Source organism: Hemitrygon akajei, chromosome 12 (assembly GCF_048418815.1).
Source record: "Hemitrygon akajei chromosome 12, sHemAka1.3, whole genome shotgun sequence".
NCBI classification, from domain to species: domain Eukaryota; kingdom Metazoa; phylum Chordata; class Chondrichthyes; order Myliobatiformes; family Dasyatidae; genus Hemitrygon; species Hemitrygon akajei.
Genome location: NC_133135.1, coordinates 50,848,741 through 50,865,118, shown reverse-complemented (window position 1 = coordinate 50,865,118; position 16,378 = coordinate 50,848,741). Strand labels below are relative to the sequence as shown.

General features: G+C 40.0%; 1 protein-coding gene across 6 annotated transcripts in view; it reads left to right on the top strand.

Annotated features, from left to right (window-relative positions):
- fggy (FGGY carbohydrate kinase domain containing) overlaps positions 1-16,378 on the top strand; it is a 311,433-nt gene that overhangs the window by 152,636 nt on the left and 142,419 nt on the right. For all 6 annotated transcript variants that reach the window (XR_012101045.1, XM_073063082.1, XM_073063081.1 and 3 more), the window contains 2 exons: positions 4,155-4,283; positions 15,743-15,846. Coding sequence is in view for 5 of the 6 variants with exons in the window: in XM_073063082.1 (XP_072919183.1) it covers positions 4,155-4,283; positions 15,743-15,846 (233 nt within the window). In the remaining variant the exon portion in view is untranslated. The remainder of the gene's footprint in view (positions 1-4,154; positions 4,284-15,742; positions 15,847-16,378) is intronic.

Sequence of the window (16,378 nt, the reverse complement as noted above, 5' to 3'; positions counted from 1 at the left end):
TTCCTGCTGTTCGTCTCTGTTGTATTGCAATTTACGCAATAATTCCAGATTGCCAGCACTTTGAGTAATTGTACCGTTTTTTGGTGTTGGCAAGTTATTGTCTTCAAGTGTTTTGCCCAAGTTCTCAAGTTTCTCTTGGAAATATAGAAGAGCTTGTCCATGATGCCTCTCATCAATCATGATATTAGGATCATTTATAGTTCTCCTCTCCATTTGTAAGAAATCTTCAGACATTGCATTCTTGAACCCATTCCATAATTGCTGTGGATTGTTGATTTCAGTGTTGATCTCTCATTGCTCTGGGCATTCTTGTTCTCTCTGCTTCTTCCATAGTTTGCTGCCAATGATCATCAGCTTGCAACAATCCTCTCTTTCTGCAGATGTCTTTGAATGATGGAAGGATATCTCCATCATATGTTTTCAATGATTCAAAAGATACTGGTCCCTTTATGTGATGAAGAAGAAGCCTCAAATAGTAGAGGTCACCACTTCATGGAGAAATGGTATACACTCGACCCAGAACATTTGCTTCAAAAATCCCGGAGTACTCCTCCACTCTTTTCCCCATTCTCTTTCTTTCCCATCTCTTATTAGTCCAAGTGTAGAATCTGGGAATATCCGCATAGTACAGGGTTCTTGCAAGTGGATCGCGAGTGCAAAGATCCATGAATTCCGTTAAAGTGGTTCTTGCCATATCATCATTCAGTTGCACAGCAACATAATCTCGAAAGAATATTTGATGCTGTTGGGGAAGGTGCACTTGAAGGTGAACAACGGCTGGTTCCCTCTTGTGAATTAGAAATCCAAGTATCAATCTAACAGCTTCAGAGGGCCCAATATATCTGCCTGTCAAATACTGCGTGATTTCATCTTCTCTATTCACTCCAAAAATTGCCCGATCACTCCCCTTCATGGTATACTTGATCACATATTTGATGGACTTGACAGATGAGCATTTTTCTACATTTAGATGACAATTGAACAGCTTCAATAGTTGGGCATTATAGGGAACCACCCATTCAGAGGTTATAGTTCGACTTTGTCGTCCCACTTGATGACCTTCGAATCCTCCCAGTTCCACAGACCGTCTCCTATACACAGGATATGAATCATCCCCACACCTTGTATGCTCAATGAATGGCTTTGGGTACTTCTTACTGCATGTGCCGCTTTGCCAACACGGTGATTTAGTGGTGCGATACGGACCATGTATCATGTGCTTCAATACCAATTCATGCAGCTCGGGATCTTCATTTGGGTCTGGTATTTCTGCTTGCACGAATCGGTCATAATCTTGTGGTCTCGCCTTGGATGCCTCATCGAGCCACAGCAGACAGTGCAGATGAGGCAGACCCTGCTTTTGGTATTCCACACTTACAATGTAAGCGATACACCTACCAAAGAGACCATCTGTTCCAGTGAGGTACTTCATAAACAACTGTCCCTTCAAGTCAAACACTCCCGCGATTAAATCTGGCCGATTGTTTGGTTGCTGATGCAAAAAAAGATGCTGTCGGATTTTGGGCCAGTTTGGATTGCATGTCATTGTAATGGACAATGAAGTATTACCATACTTCCATATATACATCATGGCATCCTGACATCGTTCCATCATGTATCTTGGTCCACCGACAAATGTTGAGGAGAGGATGATGCGCCTTCCAATGTTCCTGAAATCATCGTCATCATTCAGTGCATCAGTCAGGCCTCTGTACGTTGTTGATCTCAAGGTTGTTTGATTCATTCAGATGTAGCTCAGCCTGTCGCCTTCAATCTTAGCAGTCATATTGACCAAGTATTGTTGGAATAGATGTCCTCCTCTGAAAAGGTTATTAAATTCATTTTCATGGTTCATTATTCGATAGGCATAGTAATGCATTGTCATCAGTTTTTTGTTGTTCGTCATTCGGAGTTGATGGTGCCAGCTATCGTCTCCAAGTGGAAAGAAAAGTACGTATTGAAAGCTGTCGTATGAGCGATGGGACTCTGATGTAGTGCAATATTCATTACACTACATACACTGCGAATATTACAAGAAATTTCTAAATTTTTAAGGAAGTAATTTCCTGAGATAATGTTAGATACTTTATGGCATTAAGCCAGTTTTTTTTGTAATGAAGAATATCATCTGTGTTGGGTTTTGCTGAAGAATAAGTGGGGAATATTATAACAGCCAAAATAAGACAGAATAAGTTCATGATAAATGCATTGTCTGGTAATGGGTAAGCTGTAACTTGGCCAAGATAGTGGATTTAAGAAAGGTAAGTCTACTGTTTGAGGTCTGTAGCTCCCAATGATTTCTGATGGAAAATGCACACCCATGTTTGGTGCAGACAGAATGAAGCTAAGATTTGAGCAATGAACACAAAGTGTTGGATTAAGGTACCCTATGCAAGGCTTACTGAGAAAGTAAGGAGGCATGGGATCCAAGGGGACATTGCTTTGTGGATCCAGAACTGGCTTGCCCACAGAAGGCAAAGAGTGATTGTAGATGGGCCATATTCTGCATGGAGGTCGGTCACCAGTGGTGTGCCTCAGGGATCTGTTCTGGGACCCTTCGTGATTTTTATAAATGACCTGGATGAGGAAGTGGAGGGATGGGTTAGTAAGTTTGCTGATGACACAAAGGTTGGAGGTGTTGTGGATAGTGTGGAGGGCTGTCAGAGGTTACAGTGGGACATTGATAGGATGCAAAACTGGGCTGTGAAGTGGCAGATGGAGTTCAATCCAGATAAGTTGAAGTGGTTCATTTTGGGAGGTCAAATATGATGGCAGAATAGAGTATTAATGGTAAGACTCTTGGCAGTGTGGAGGATCAGAGGTATCTTGGGGTCCGAGTCCATAGGACGCTCAAAGCAGCTGCACAGGTTGACTCTGTGGTTAAGAAGGTGTATGGTGTATTGGCCTTCATCAATCATGGAATTGAATTTAGGAGCTGAGAAGTAATGTTGCAGCTATATAGGACCCTGGTCAGACCCCACTTGGAGTACTGTACTCAGTTCTGGTTACATCACTACAGGAAGGATATGGAAGCCATAGAAAGGGTGCAGAGGAGATTTAGAAGGATGTTGCCTGGATTGGGGAGCATGCCTTATGAGAATAGGTTGAGTGAACTCAGCCTTTTCTTCTTGGAGAGATGGAGGATGAGAGGTGACCTGATAGAGGTGTACAAGATAATGAGAAGCATTGATCATGTGGATAGTCAGAGGCTTTTTCCCAGGGTTGAAATGGTTGCCACAAGAGGACACAGGTTTAAGGTGCTGGGGAGTAGGTACAGAGGAAATGTCAGGGGTAAGTTTTTTACTCAGAGAGTGGTGAGTGCATGGAATGGGCTGCTGGCAATGGTGGTGGAGGCAGATACAATAGGGTCTTGTAAGAGATTTCTGGATAGGTACATGGAGCTTAGAAAAATAGAGGGCTATGGGTAAGCCTAGCAATTTCTAAGGTAGGGACATGTTCAGCACAACTTTGTGGGCCGAAGGGCCTGTATTGTGCTGTAAGTTTTCTATGTTCTATGTTCGATTTTCTAACTCAGCAGGTCAGGCAGCATCTATGGAGGGAAATGAGCAATCGGCATTTCAGGCCCAAGCATTTTGTGTGTGTTGCTCAACATTTCCAGCACTTGTAGAATCTCTTCTGTCTCCCTGAAGATTGATTTTGATGTATTGAGTAGATGAATACTTTGTGGGTTATCATTATCTGATTTCAAATGAACAATGCCAATTGTGAAGGAACCAGGTGCTGCTGCAAATATGAAACCATGCCCTAATGAGAAATAAATACTTCAGACAACAAGTGACTGCTGTACATTATAAATTGAGTTGAGGAGGTTAGTGTCTCTGCTTCACAGCCTGCCTGATTTTTCTTCCACTAATAGATTATTATTTGGATATAGGACTTGCAAGCACTGTGTTTAAAGTGGAACTAATAATTGTTTCCAGTAATCTAGGCACTATTATGTTGCAAAACACTTCAGGAATTCAAAAGTTAAGGGAGATTTTGCATGAGAAGCAGGTGCAAATATCCAGTTTATGCATTTCAAAAATGTTGACATCAGTAAGTTTCAATAACTTGTCTAAATGCACCTGTCTCTGGTGTACATGAATATGATGCTTGTTCTGTTACCCACAAATTTCTTTTTCTGTCTGATCCAGGGAATCACGTGTTGTCTCCTGGAAGCCGAGTCGGAAATGGCTTGACATCAGTTGCTGCTCAAGAACTGGGATTACCCAAGGGGATTGCTGTGGCAGTGTCTTTGATCGATGCCCATGCTGGAGGTTTAGGTATTCTTAAAAATAGCAGATGTGATCTAATTAGTGAAAGATTTTAATATTATTTTAAGGAACATTATTTTATTGGATCATTTCATCAACTATATTTTTCATTAATCTTAAGGAAATTGTTCTTTTTAATGATGGTGCAATGTTAAGAATGAAAGCTGAAAGTGTTATATAACAGAATTAAAATCATGGTAAATCTGGAAAGTATAATGGAACCATACTTTCCAGATGTTATTAGGTGTTCAGTTATTTATCCCTTTCAGGATCAGTGTTGCTGTAATCATATGCCATGGGCTAAGAGGAATGATAGCAAAAACAGATGCATTTAGTAAACACTTTGTTGTCATAATGGAGAGATTATAGGTTCTGAATGAAGGTTCGAGAATGGATTGATTTTCTCCATAATCTTGATGAATATAAGGCACATATGCAGACGTATGAATTTATGTGTGGTCTACAGCTCTGGCAGAACTTAAGCATTTAAATTGCTTTGGACATGTTTATATACCTGTTATTAACCAAATAACATTACATGTTCTTTCACTGAGCCATCAGCACAAGCAATATATACACTTTCAGTGTCTTTTCCATTTGTGCTGCACCCAAAAAATCAGGTACAGACATCTTCAGTATATATATTTGCTTTGTCACTACTTAGTAACATGTACTTGCATTGAAATCTTTTATGTCTAAAAAGAGCTGTCCTCATGTACTCTCTGTTATCTTCAGCATCTGACAACTTCAAAGACTTGGATAGCTTTTCCCATAATTTCTAGGTCACCACTGCAATACGTTTCTCTGTAATAGGATCTTTCCCAGGCACCACCAGGGAAATTTGCCAGGTAGTCCAGACAGCAGATCATTTCTGTACAAAGCAAGTGACTGATGCCTTGAATACAGGAAAACACCTTCAAACTTTCCCAGTAGAAAGATGATATTAACTCGAAAGGGTACAGAATATTCATTGCCTGGCAGACTTTACAAGTTCATTCAGACTGTTATATATAGAACACATGCAGCTTTCAAAGCTCCATACTATAACTCCAATGCACAAATCAAAGACAGTGATCCACTTGTTAATATGTTAGAATTTTTGTGCATGTCAATGTATATTTATAAGGAAAATCCATGACTTTTAAAAAAATTTGATAGTAATTTACAATGCCTGATGACTTTAACAATTTTCAGAGAATGATTACTGGTAGACCAGTAGTATTTTTTGTAGCCTTGGTTCTTGATTCAGTTTGGACCCCCTACCCATCACAGAATAGCAGGCACCGTGGTGTCCATTGTTAGTGCATCATAGTGATGTTTTGCAGTGATATTTTTTAGTTATCTGAAATTGTCCACACAAGTTACACACAGTTAATATTTACTGATTCAAAAATAATTGAGAACATGGTGAGAAAGTTGAGACTCAAGGTACACAATAGAGTTTGAACGTAAGATTAACATGGACTGAGCAAATTCAAAGATGTGAAAATTGGTTTGGAATTGTGAGGGGTTGCAATTTTTCTCCAAAACATATCTTGTTGCACTATATTTAAGCTAACATGGAACAGAAAATAAGTTTGGCGAGAATGAGTTTTGATATGAGAAGAAGTGTAATGTTCAAGGACATTACAGCAGCAGACAGAGTGAAAGGAGTCAAGTAGAATTAATAGCAAACAATAAACTGTTGGAAGAATTCAACAGGTGAGACATCAGCTGTGGAGGGGAATGGATGATTGGCATTTTGAGTCAAAACCCGCCATCTGGACTGAAAGAGTAGCAGAGAGATAGTCAGTACAAAGAGGTGAGGTTGCCTGTGTAGAATACAGACAGGAAGTATATGTGAGGTCGGTGTTCTGTGCTCAGTGTTAGATGTGGGAAATCCTGGAGACTCCCAGCCTCCTGGATGGCCACATCTGCGCCAGGTGCATTGAGCTGCACCTCTTTAGGGACTGTGTTAGGGAACTGGAGATGCTGCTCGATGACCTTCGTCTAGTCAGGGAGAGTGAGAAGGTGATAGAGAGGAGCTCTAGGCAGATAGCCACACTGGGGACTTGGGAGACAGATAAGTGGGTAACAATCAGGAGAGAGAAGGGTAGGAGTCAGATGCTAGAGAGTACCCCTGTGGCTGACCCCCTTTACAATAAGTACTCCTTTTTAGTATTGTTAGGGGGGACAGCCTACCTGGGGGAAGCAACAGTGGCTGCACCTCTAGCACAGAGTCTGGCCCTGTAGCTCAGAAGGGTAGGGAAAGGAAGAGGACGCAGCAGTAGGGGACTATATAGTTAGGGGGTCAGACAAGCGATTCTGTGGAAGCAGGAAAGAAACACAAATGGTAGTTTGCCTCTTAGGTGCCAGGGTCGCGGATGTTTCTGATCGCGTCTACGATATCCTGAAGTGGGAAGAACAGCCAGAGGTCGTGGTACATATTGGTACCAATGGCATAGGTAGGAAAAGGGAGGAGGTCCTGAAAACAGACTACAGGGAGTTAGGAAGGAAGTTGAGAAGCAGGACCTCAAAGGTAGTAATCTTGGGATTACTGCCTGTGCCATGTGACAGTGAGTATAGGAATAGAATGAGGTGGAGGATAATTGCTTGGCTGAGGGATTGAAGCAGGGGGCAAGGATTCAGATTTCTGGATCATTGGAACCTCTTGTGGGGCAGGTCTGACGTGTACAAAAAGGACAGGTTGCACGTGAATCCCAGGGGGACCAATATCCTGGCAGGGAGGTTTGCTAAGGTTATTGGGGAGAGTTTAAACCAGAATTTCTGGGGGGTGGGAACCAAACTGAAGAGACGGAGGAAGAAGCGGTTGGCTCACAAATCGAGAAAGCATGGAGACAGTGCGAGAGGGAGGATAAGCAGGTGATAGAGAAGGGACACGCTCAGACTGATGGTTTGAGATGTGTCTATTTTAATGCAAGGAGTATCATGAACAAAGTGGGTGAGCTTGAAGTGTGGATCAGTACTTAGAGCTATGATGTTGTGGCCATTACAGAGACTTGGATGGCTCAGGGACAAGAAGGGGTCAATAACTTGACTGGGTGTTTTTTATAGACCTCCCAATAGTAACAGGGACATCAAGGAGCAGATAGGGAGACAGATTCTGGAAAGGTGTATAAATAACTGGGTTGTCGTGGTGGGAGATTTTAGTTTCCCAGATATTGAATAGCATCTCCCTCGAGCAAGGAGTTTGTTAGGTGTGTTCAGGAGGGTTTCTTGACACAATATATAGATAAGTCTACAAGAGGAGAGTCTGTACTTGATCTAGCATTGGGAAATGAACCTGGTCAGGTGTCAGGTCTCTCAGTGGGAGAGCATTTTGGTGATAGTGATCACAATTCTATCTCCTTTACCATAGCATTGGAGAGGGATAGGAACAGACAAGTTAGAAAAGATTTTAATTGGAGTAAGGGGAAATATGAAGCTATCAGGCAGGAACTGGGAAACATAAATTGGGAACAGATGTTCTCAGGGAAATGTACGGAAGAAATGTGGCATATGTTCAGGGGATATTTGTGTGGAGTTCTGCATAGGTACATTCCAATGAAACAGGGAAAGGATGGTACGGTACAGGAACCATGGTGTACAAAGGCTGTTGTAAATCTAGTCAACAAGAAAAGAAAAGCTTACGAAAGGTTCAAAAAACTAGGAAATTATAGCAATCTAGAAGATTATAAAGCTAGCAGGAAGGAGCTTGAGAATGAAATTAGGAGAACCAGAAGGGGCCATGAGAAGGTCTTGGCAGACAGGATTAAGGAAAATCCCAAGGCATTCTACAAGTATGTGAAGAGCAAGAGGATAAGACGTGAGAAAATAGGACCAATCAAATGTGATAGTGGAAAAGTGTGTATGGAAACAGAGGAGATAGCAGAGGTACAGAAAAGGATCTTGGTGATTGTAGGGATGACTTGCAGTGGACTGAAAAGTTTGAACATACAGATATTAAGAAAGAGGATGGGCTGGAGCTTTTGGGAAGCATCAAGTTAGATGAGTCACCAGGACCAGACGAGTTGTACCTCAGGCTACTGTGGGAGGCAAGGGAGGAAATTGCTGAGCCTCTGGTGATGATCTTTTCATCATCAATGGGGACAGGAGAGGTTCCGGAAGATTGGAGGGTTGCAGATGTTGCTCCATTATTCAAGAAAGGGAGCAGGGATAGCCCAGGAAATTATAGACCAGTGAGTCTTACTTCAGTGGTTGGTAAGTTGATGGAAAAGATCCTGAGAGGCAGGATTTATGAACATCTGGAGAGGCATAATATGATTAGGAACAGTCAGCTTGGCTTTGTCAAAGGCAGGCCGTGCCTTACGAGCCAAATTAAATTTTTTGAGGATGTGACTAAACACATTGATGAAGGTAGAGCAGTAGATGTAGTGTATATGGATTTCAGCAAGGCATTTGATAAGGTACCCCATGCAAAGCTTATTGAGAAAGTAAGGAGGCATGGGATCCAATGGGACATTGCTTTGTGGATCCAGAACTGGCTTGCCCACAGAAGGCAAAGAGTGGTTGTAGATGGGTCATACTCTGCATGGAGGTTGGTGACCAGTGGTGTGCCTCAGGGATCTGTTCTGGGACTTCTACTCTTCATGGTTTTTATAAATGACCTGGATGAACAAGTGGAGGGATGGGTTAGTAAATTTGCTGATGACACAAAGGTCGAGCGTGTCTGGATAGTGTGGAAGGCTGTCAAAGGTTACAGCGGGACATTGATAGGTTGCAAAACTAGGCTGAGAAGTGGCAGATGGAGTTCAACCCAGATAAGTGTGAGGTGGTTCATTTTGGTTGGTCAAATATGATAGTAGAATATAGTATTAATGGTAAGACTCTTGGCAGTGTGGAAGATGAGAGAGATCTTGGGTCCGAGTCCATAGGACATTCAAAGCTGCTGCGCAGGTTGACTCTGTAGTTAAAGAAGGCATACAGTGTATTGGCCTTCGTTAATCGTGGGATTGAGTTTAGGAGCCAAGAAGTAATGTTACAGCTATATAGGACCCTGGTCAGACCCCACGTGGAGTGCTGTGCTCAGTTCTGGTCGCCTCACTACAGGAAGGATGTGTAAACCATAGAAAGGGTGCAGAGGAGATCACAAGGATGTTGCCTGGATTGGGAGGCGTGCCTTATGAGAATTGATTGAGTGAACTCAGCCTTTTCTCCTTGGAGCAATGGAGGGTGAGAGGTGACCTGATAGAGGAGTACAAGATAATGAAAGGCATTGATCGTGTGGATAGTCAGAGGCTTTTTCCCTGGGCTGAAATGGCTAGCACAAGGCGGCACCATTTTAAGGTGCTTGGAAGTAGGTACAGAGGAGAATTGAGGGGTAAGTTTTGTATGCAGAGAGTGGTGAGTGTGTGGAATGTGCTGCTGGCAATGGTGGTGGAAGAGAATATGATAGGGCCTTTTAAGAGACTCCTGGATAGGTACATGGAGCTTAGAAAAACAGAGGGCTATGGATATCCCTAGGTAATTTCTAAGGTAAGGACATATTTGGCACAGCTTTGTGGGCTGAAGGGCCTGTATTGTGCTGTAGGTTTTCTATGTTTCTAGAGGTGGTAAGAGCTGGCTAGCAATATGTGGATCCATGTGATGAGCAGTCAGTGGCAGATGGTGTCTGCTGAGGAGTGGTGGGCAAATGTTGAAGATAGAGACCAAGTTTTTAGGTGATAAGTGAAGTCAAAAAAAGGCTGCAGATTATGTAATATGATATGACAGGAGGGTGAAGAGTGGAACCAAATAAGGGAGGAATGCTGGACAGATGTGAAGAATGGGGAACGAGGATAGAAGATTCAGTGGGTGGAGGGTACAAGTGAAGGGCAAATGGGATAAATGGTGAAGCGAAAATAAACTAGGTAAGGGGGGCTTGTGATGGTTTTGGAAAAAAGGGAGATTGTGAGAGGACCTGGACCAATAAGGAAAGTGAAGAGCAGGTTATCTGAAATTGGAGAACTTTATTCATGCCATCAAGTTATAGACTACTCTGGTGGAATGTAAGGTGCTGTTCTTCAGGGGATACATTGAATGTATTTGACCTCATATGCATGCCCAAAGACCTGCATGTCTAATGCATAAAGAACCTGACAAATTTTATGAACGGCACAATCTGTGTAGTGATTTTCTTTTAGATTAAATTAAACTAATACATTTTTTTTACAAAAAACTTACTGTGATGCCAAGAAATTTTGATGCGCCTGGACATGTAAAAATGAACGATTAAACAGTACATCTGGATGTTATACACTCTCTAAGTGACAATAGTCATCGAAACGTTTCACAGAATCATAATACTTGTTAGTTTTGTTATAAATTGTGGAGAGTTTATTCATTGCTGGAACTTGATCTCAGTTGTGTCTCATTCTGTATTGTATCACTTAAAAGTATTAAGTGTTCAAAATAACGTGACTAAGTGTAATGTGAAACAAAACTATCCACTGGCCTTGGGTTATATTGTTCTTAGTGTTTCTGAGTTCTGTTATCAAGGTTACTGACTAAGATTTGGTTTCTGTCCCAGAATGATTCACCCACAGCCACATTACTCACAGAGTACCACTTGTTTGAGGGACTCACCCTCTGTCTGTGCTACTGAGGAACAGAGCTCCCTTTCCTATCTGCATATCTCAGACAGGATGCAGAGGCATAGAACACTACCACAGATAACTGCCTGCAGGGACTGGTACTACCATCTGGGATTACAAAGAATAGAACATTATTTCAGGAGACTTTCTTCGAAAAAAACAGCTTAATTTACATGCTTCATGCTTCAAATAATGTCTATTAATAATAGTTTATAATCTCCCATGTGCAACCTATTCCTTTTTATTTATTTTTGCATGTTTCTCTTTGTTTTTAATGCAGCCTTAAAATTGCTCTTTGTTTGCCCCAAGTTTAAGCAACACTGCCGACCCAAGGCAATAAAAATTGTGCAGGGAAGGGAATGCTTACTGACAGAACGTGGAATTTTTATTTGTTATTTTCTTGACAATTAGGCTGTACTCATTCTTTCTGAGTACAAAAACATCAAATTTCCAAAGTAGGGGTTGAAACAACTTTTCTTTTGCCAATGTTTTGTTGCTTTGGAGCATTTACAGTGTTTGATATTGCACTGAGTGCAAGTTTTATTTCCTTTTACTCCAAAGTAGGTATTAGAATGTAATGTTTTGACTCCTATTGGATGAGGAAGAGAAAATTTTACAGGGATTGTCTGATCTCTGATAAAGTGTATTTGCTTTAAAGTTGAATAATTACACCAATCCCAGTGCCATGGATGGAGGAGAAGCCTCAAAGGAGAGAGAAATTGCAAACTCCGAAAGGGAGAGTTTGCTTGAGGATAGAATGATTCATGGCATGACACTGCAAATGTCAGGAACATGAAGTAGATATCAAATGCGTAAGACATGTGTAATAGGAGCCGAGCCTTCACGGGTATTTAATAAGGTTCTTAGAATCAGAATCAGATACATTATCATTGACATAAGACATGAAATTTATTGTTTTGCGGCAGCAGAACACTGCAAAAACATAAGAATCTGTAAGTTATAGAATTAAATAATTAGTGAGAAGAAAGGGAATAAAAAATGTTCGTAGGTTCATGGACTGTTCAGAAATCTGAGCCACCACAGTATTCAATAATCCTAACAATTGGCATATGGAATATAATCGGTAACTGGACAGCCACAGCTGATAGGAGCAGAGCATTCCAAAGATTTAATAATACTTCAAGTGAACATATTGTATCTTTCCCCACCTCAATCCTAGGTACCTGGTTACTTATTGTGAGATTGAAATTTGAGCTCATAAATAAGTATTTCGATGTAGTACTCGGCACCTAGTCAGTGCACCCCCTCCAGCTAGAAAGACCACCAAAATTAGGTGATTTACTATCTGAGTAGAAAATTCGGGTTGAAACAAATTCTTATTGGAATTCTAAGACTTTTCTTCTTCTTCATAGACAGTCCCTAGGAATTGAGGCTGGCTTGCTTTGATTTCAATTTTATGCCCACACATTCGGTTGATGATGCCGATGTTGGAACAGCTGACTTCCACATATAGGGCAGGAAGTAGCCAGTGGGGGGGGACAGGTGGATAACCTTTCAGGTGTTCTCCTTCCACTGCTTATGCAGGCCTTCTGTGTGTACAGTGCATGGACTTGTAGTTCAGAATACCTCACAGAAAGCTGCTTCTTCACTTTAAGTGGTTGTGGACCAGACACTCTCAGGTGTTAGTGTGATGTTGCATTTCTCAAAGGAGACTTTGAGAACATACTTCAATATTTTTCTCTGTCTGCCTGATAATCTCCTCCTTCAACAGAGGTCAGAATGATATATCAGTTTTGGCTGTCTGATGTCAGGCATTTGAACGACTTGTCTTGTTCAACATAAACGACTGAGTACAATTATTAATTTGGAATTTTTCTTGGTAACGGATACTGCTGTCAGTATACTTATCCTTCCAATAATTTTGGATTTAACAGGGTTGAACATCTACCACCAGAAAGCCAAGTGAAAATCCCAAGCTACTGTAGAACATTTTTTGTTCATAAACTTTTGATGTGATGGGTGGAATGGTAGGAAGTGGGTTAGCAAACAGTTCTCTTATGTGTCATGCATAAATGTATGCTGTTTATGAAATGAAAAGAAAAATCTTCCTGCAACACTTGTCATATATGAAGTAGAGATAATAGTAATATTGCTATTACACCAGCTGTCCATAGATAGGTTTTTGCTGACTTAACTGGCAACTACATGATTATGAGCTTTTTTGTGTATTTAGATAAATTTGCAAATTTACTTATTACGAAGAACCCCCACCCAAACATTCAATTCACAATGAAATAATTCATGAAAAGAGAATGTTGATGAAGACAATGGAGTTGATGTAATATTAATAGGCTTCCAGAACGTTTTGATGAAATGCCATGGGATAAAAGGCAACGTGTAAAAACAGATTTCTTATGGAGTGAGAAGAGAAAATCAAGTTGAATAGTTGATTTTCAGACAAAATTATTTAAATTAAAAAAATTTCTGAGCATAGAGTAGAAGGTAAAAAGATTTCAAGAGGATAAGGACGCAATAAGTTGGCAACAGCAAAGCTGATGGGATATAGAATGGAAAAGTGTGAGGTTACACTAAACCAGGCAAGCAAAGGATTTGTTAAGTGATAAGAGCTTGTACGAGCCAGTATGCAGGCGCAGTGCTTGGTTAAAAGTGCAAATGATATGTTAGCCGTCGTCATGGAATGATTTAAATACCAGAGTAAGTAAGACTGTTTTGCAATCGCTCAGAAAATTGGTGAAACTGCAGTTGAAGTATTACGTGTAGTTTTGGTTTGTTTACCTTAAAGTCTCATTTGCCACAGAGGGAGTACAGTATATATAATATACAGTATTGCACCTGAGGAAAGTTCGCATAGTAATTATAAAGTATTATAGTAATTATAATACTTTTCAGCCTCAGAATTTTGGACTTTAATTTTTAGTAAGTTGTTGACAGGTTTTAGAATTTTTCCTTTGATATGACATGATACACAACATTTTGTAGATTAGCTCAAAAAAATCCTACTTCAATATATATAAAATTTAGAAAAGACAGTAAAATGTGAAAGTATTTGCAGGAGCCGAATACATTTACAAGGCACTGTATATAGTCCCCTCATAAACTCTGAATATTTCTAATCTCTTCATAGCCAATGAAGAATACAATATATTGTACAAAACTATATACTGTAATAGCTATACAAAAAGTATTGTCATTATTGGAATGTGCCCAACAAACTTCCACAAAGAGCACTATTGATAATGACCGGATAATATGTTTTATTTATTGAAGGATAAATATTAGCCATGATACCTGATTTTAATTACAAAGCTCAGGTACCAATGTCTTCCAAACTTTCTCAGTTAGGAGAAATAAACTAAAATTCTTTGAAATATGTTGAACAGAATATTCAATTACTGCCCACAAGTCTCTGAGCTTAATGCATTAATAATCGTAATATCAGTCTCAAGCTCTTCGTGTCACTGGGCTATCTATGCCACAGCATTCTTCATATATCCCATGACAAGACTGCCAACACAAACACCCTTTACATTTGCTATATATGAAAGAACATCTAATAGTAATCACAAACCGACAGTGTCCTGATAAGTCCTTTGAGAATCAAACACAATGTGAGAATAGTAGCATAGCAAATAGTGCTAATACCTGGCAGTACCTGTGTCAAGGGTTCAATCCTCACATCTGCCTTTGTGTTAATTTTGTAACTTTTCATAGTTGTATGTCTGGTTTCCCTAGGTGCTCCAGTTTCCTCTCTTATCCCAAATTTGCGTTCTTTAGTGTAAATTACATACTGTAAATCATCACTTTGTTGACTGGGAAAAGAAGATGTTGAAAATAAGAGAATCAGAGGGAAGTCAGTGAACATCTGAGAGAAAATAGATTACAAAGGAAATTTATCAGGGAATGGGGGTTATTTGGATTGCAGGCATAGATACAGAGGGATGAATGGCCTCTTTCTGGGTCAAAAAAGATAAAATGGGTTGCTATTCATTTGGAACAGATGGAGAATTTAACCCATTACTCTACACAGAGAGCAAGGATTTTTGACATTGCTATTGAGCATCTCACAAGTTTATTGTTTTGCATCAGCTTTCACTGTGGGAGATAGTTATTTCTCCCTTATAGTTTTCAGAATCTTTTGGTTTTTCTTAAATCATGTTTCACAACATGGCTCCTGCAAATTCAAAGTAATTTTTGCAAAGAAGGATTCAATTAAGGAAAGTAAACTGTATTACAGAATTAAAGTTTGTCAGTGAAAAAATTGAATTATCAGACAACTTGAATGATATGACTAATAAATGAAATACTGCATATTTTCAGGGAAAATATTTCCTATCCATTGTTTATATAGGTATATCCACATTACCTACTTGCAGTTGATAAACCAGAATATTACTCATATTATAAACACAAGAGATCCTGCAGATCCAAGAAATCCAGAGCAATACACACAAAATGCTGGAGGAACTCAGCAGGTCAGGCAGCATCTATGAAAGTAAATAAACAGTTGACCTTTCGGTCCAAGAACCTTCATCATTTGTCTTGAAAAGTAATCTTTTATTGTTTGCCTTCTATATTTAATAGACATGCTAAGATATATCAGGCAAATTATACTTGCAGCATTGAGATTATTTTGGGATGTTGACACCATTACTACTGGAGTTTATTTTGCCCTTTTGTTTACTTATGTTTCTGGTGAAATGCTCTTATTGTACCATTCTTTTGTGTTGTAAGTCTGAAATACTGTGTGAGATGTTAATGGAATAAAAGTTGTCCAAAATGCAAGAAAACTGATGCGGTAAGTATAATGTTCAGCGTTGATGTGGTGGGCCAGATCGTCTGGTTCTGTGTTGTATGAGTGTATGTATTTCAACAACATTTTATCAGTTTTTCGGGTAATGTGTTTTGTTTCCATAGGTGTGATTGGAGCAGATGTAAGAGGTTCCAACTTGCCTTGTGAGAACAAGCCAATAACTTCAAGGCTTGCTCTCATCTGTGGAACATCCTCCTGTCACATGGCGGTAAGGAATTTTATGCTGATGAAAAACTAATTCTAATAGCAGAATCAGAATCAGATTTATTATCACCGGCATATCTCATGAAATTTGCTAACTTAGCAGCAGCAGTTCAATGCAATAAGTGATATAGAGGGAAGGAGGGAAATAAATAAATAAACAAACAAACAAATAAATAACAGTATACATATATTGAATAGATTAAAAATTGTGCAAAAAACAGAAATAATATGTGAGGTAGTGTTCATGGGTTCAATGTCCATTTAGGAATCAGATGACGGAGGGGAAGAAGCTGTTCCTGAATCACTCAGTGTGTGCCTTCAGGCTTCTGTACCTCCTATCTGATGGTAACAGTGAGAAAAGGGCATGCCCTGGGTGCTGGACATCCTTAATAATGGACGCTGCCTTTCTGAGTCACCGCTCCTTGAAGATGTCCTCGCTACTCTGTAGGCTAGTCCAAGGTGGAGCGGACTAAATTTACAACCCTCTGCAGCTTCTTTCAGTCCTGTGCAGTAGTTCCCCACTCCATACCAGACAG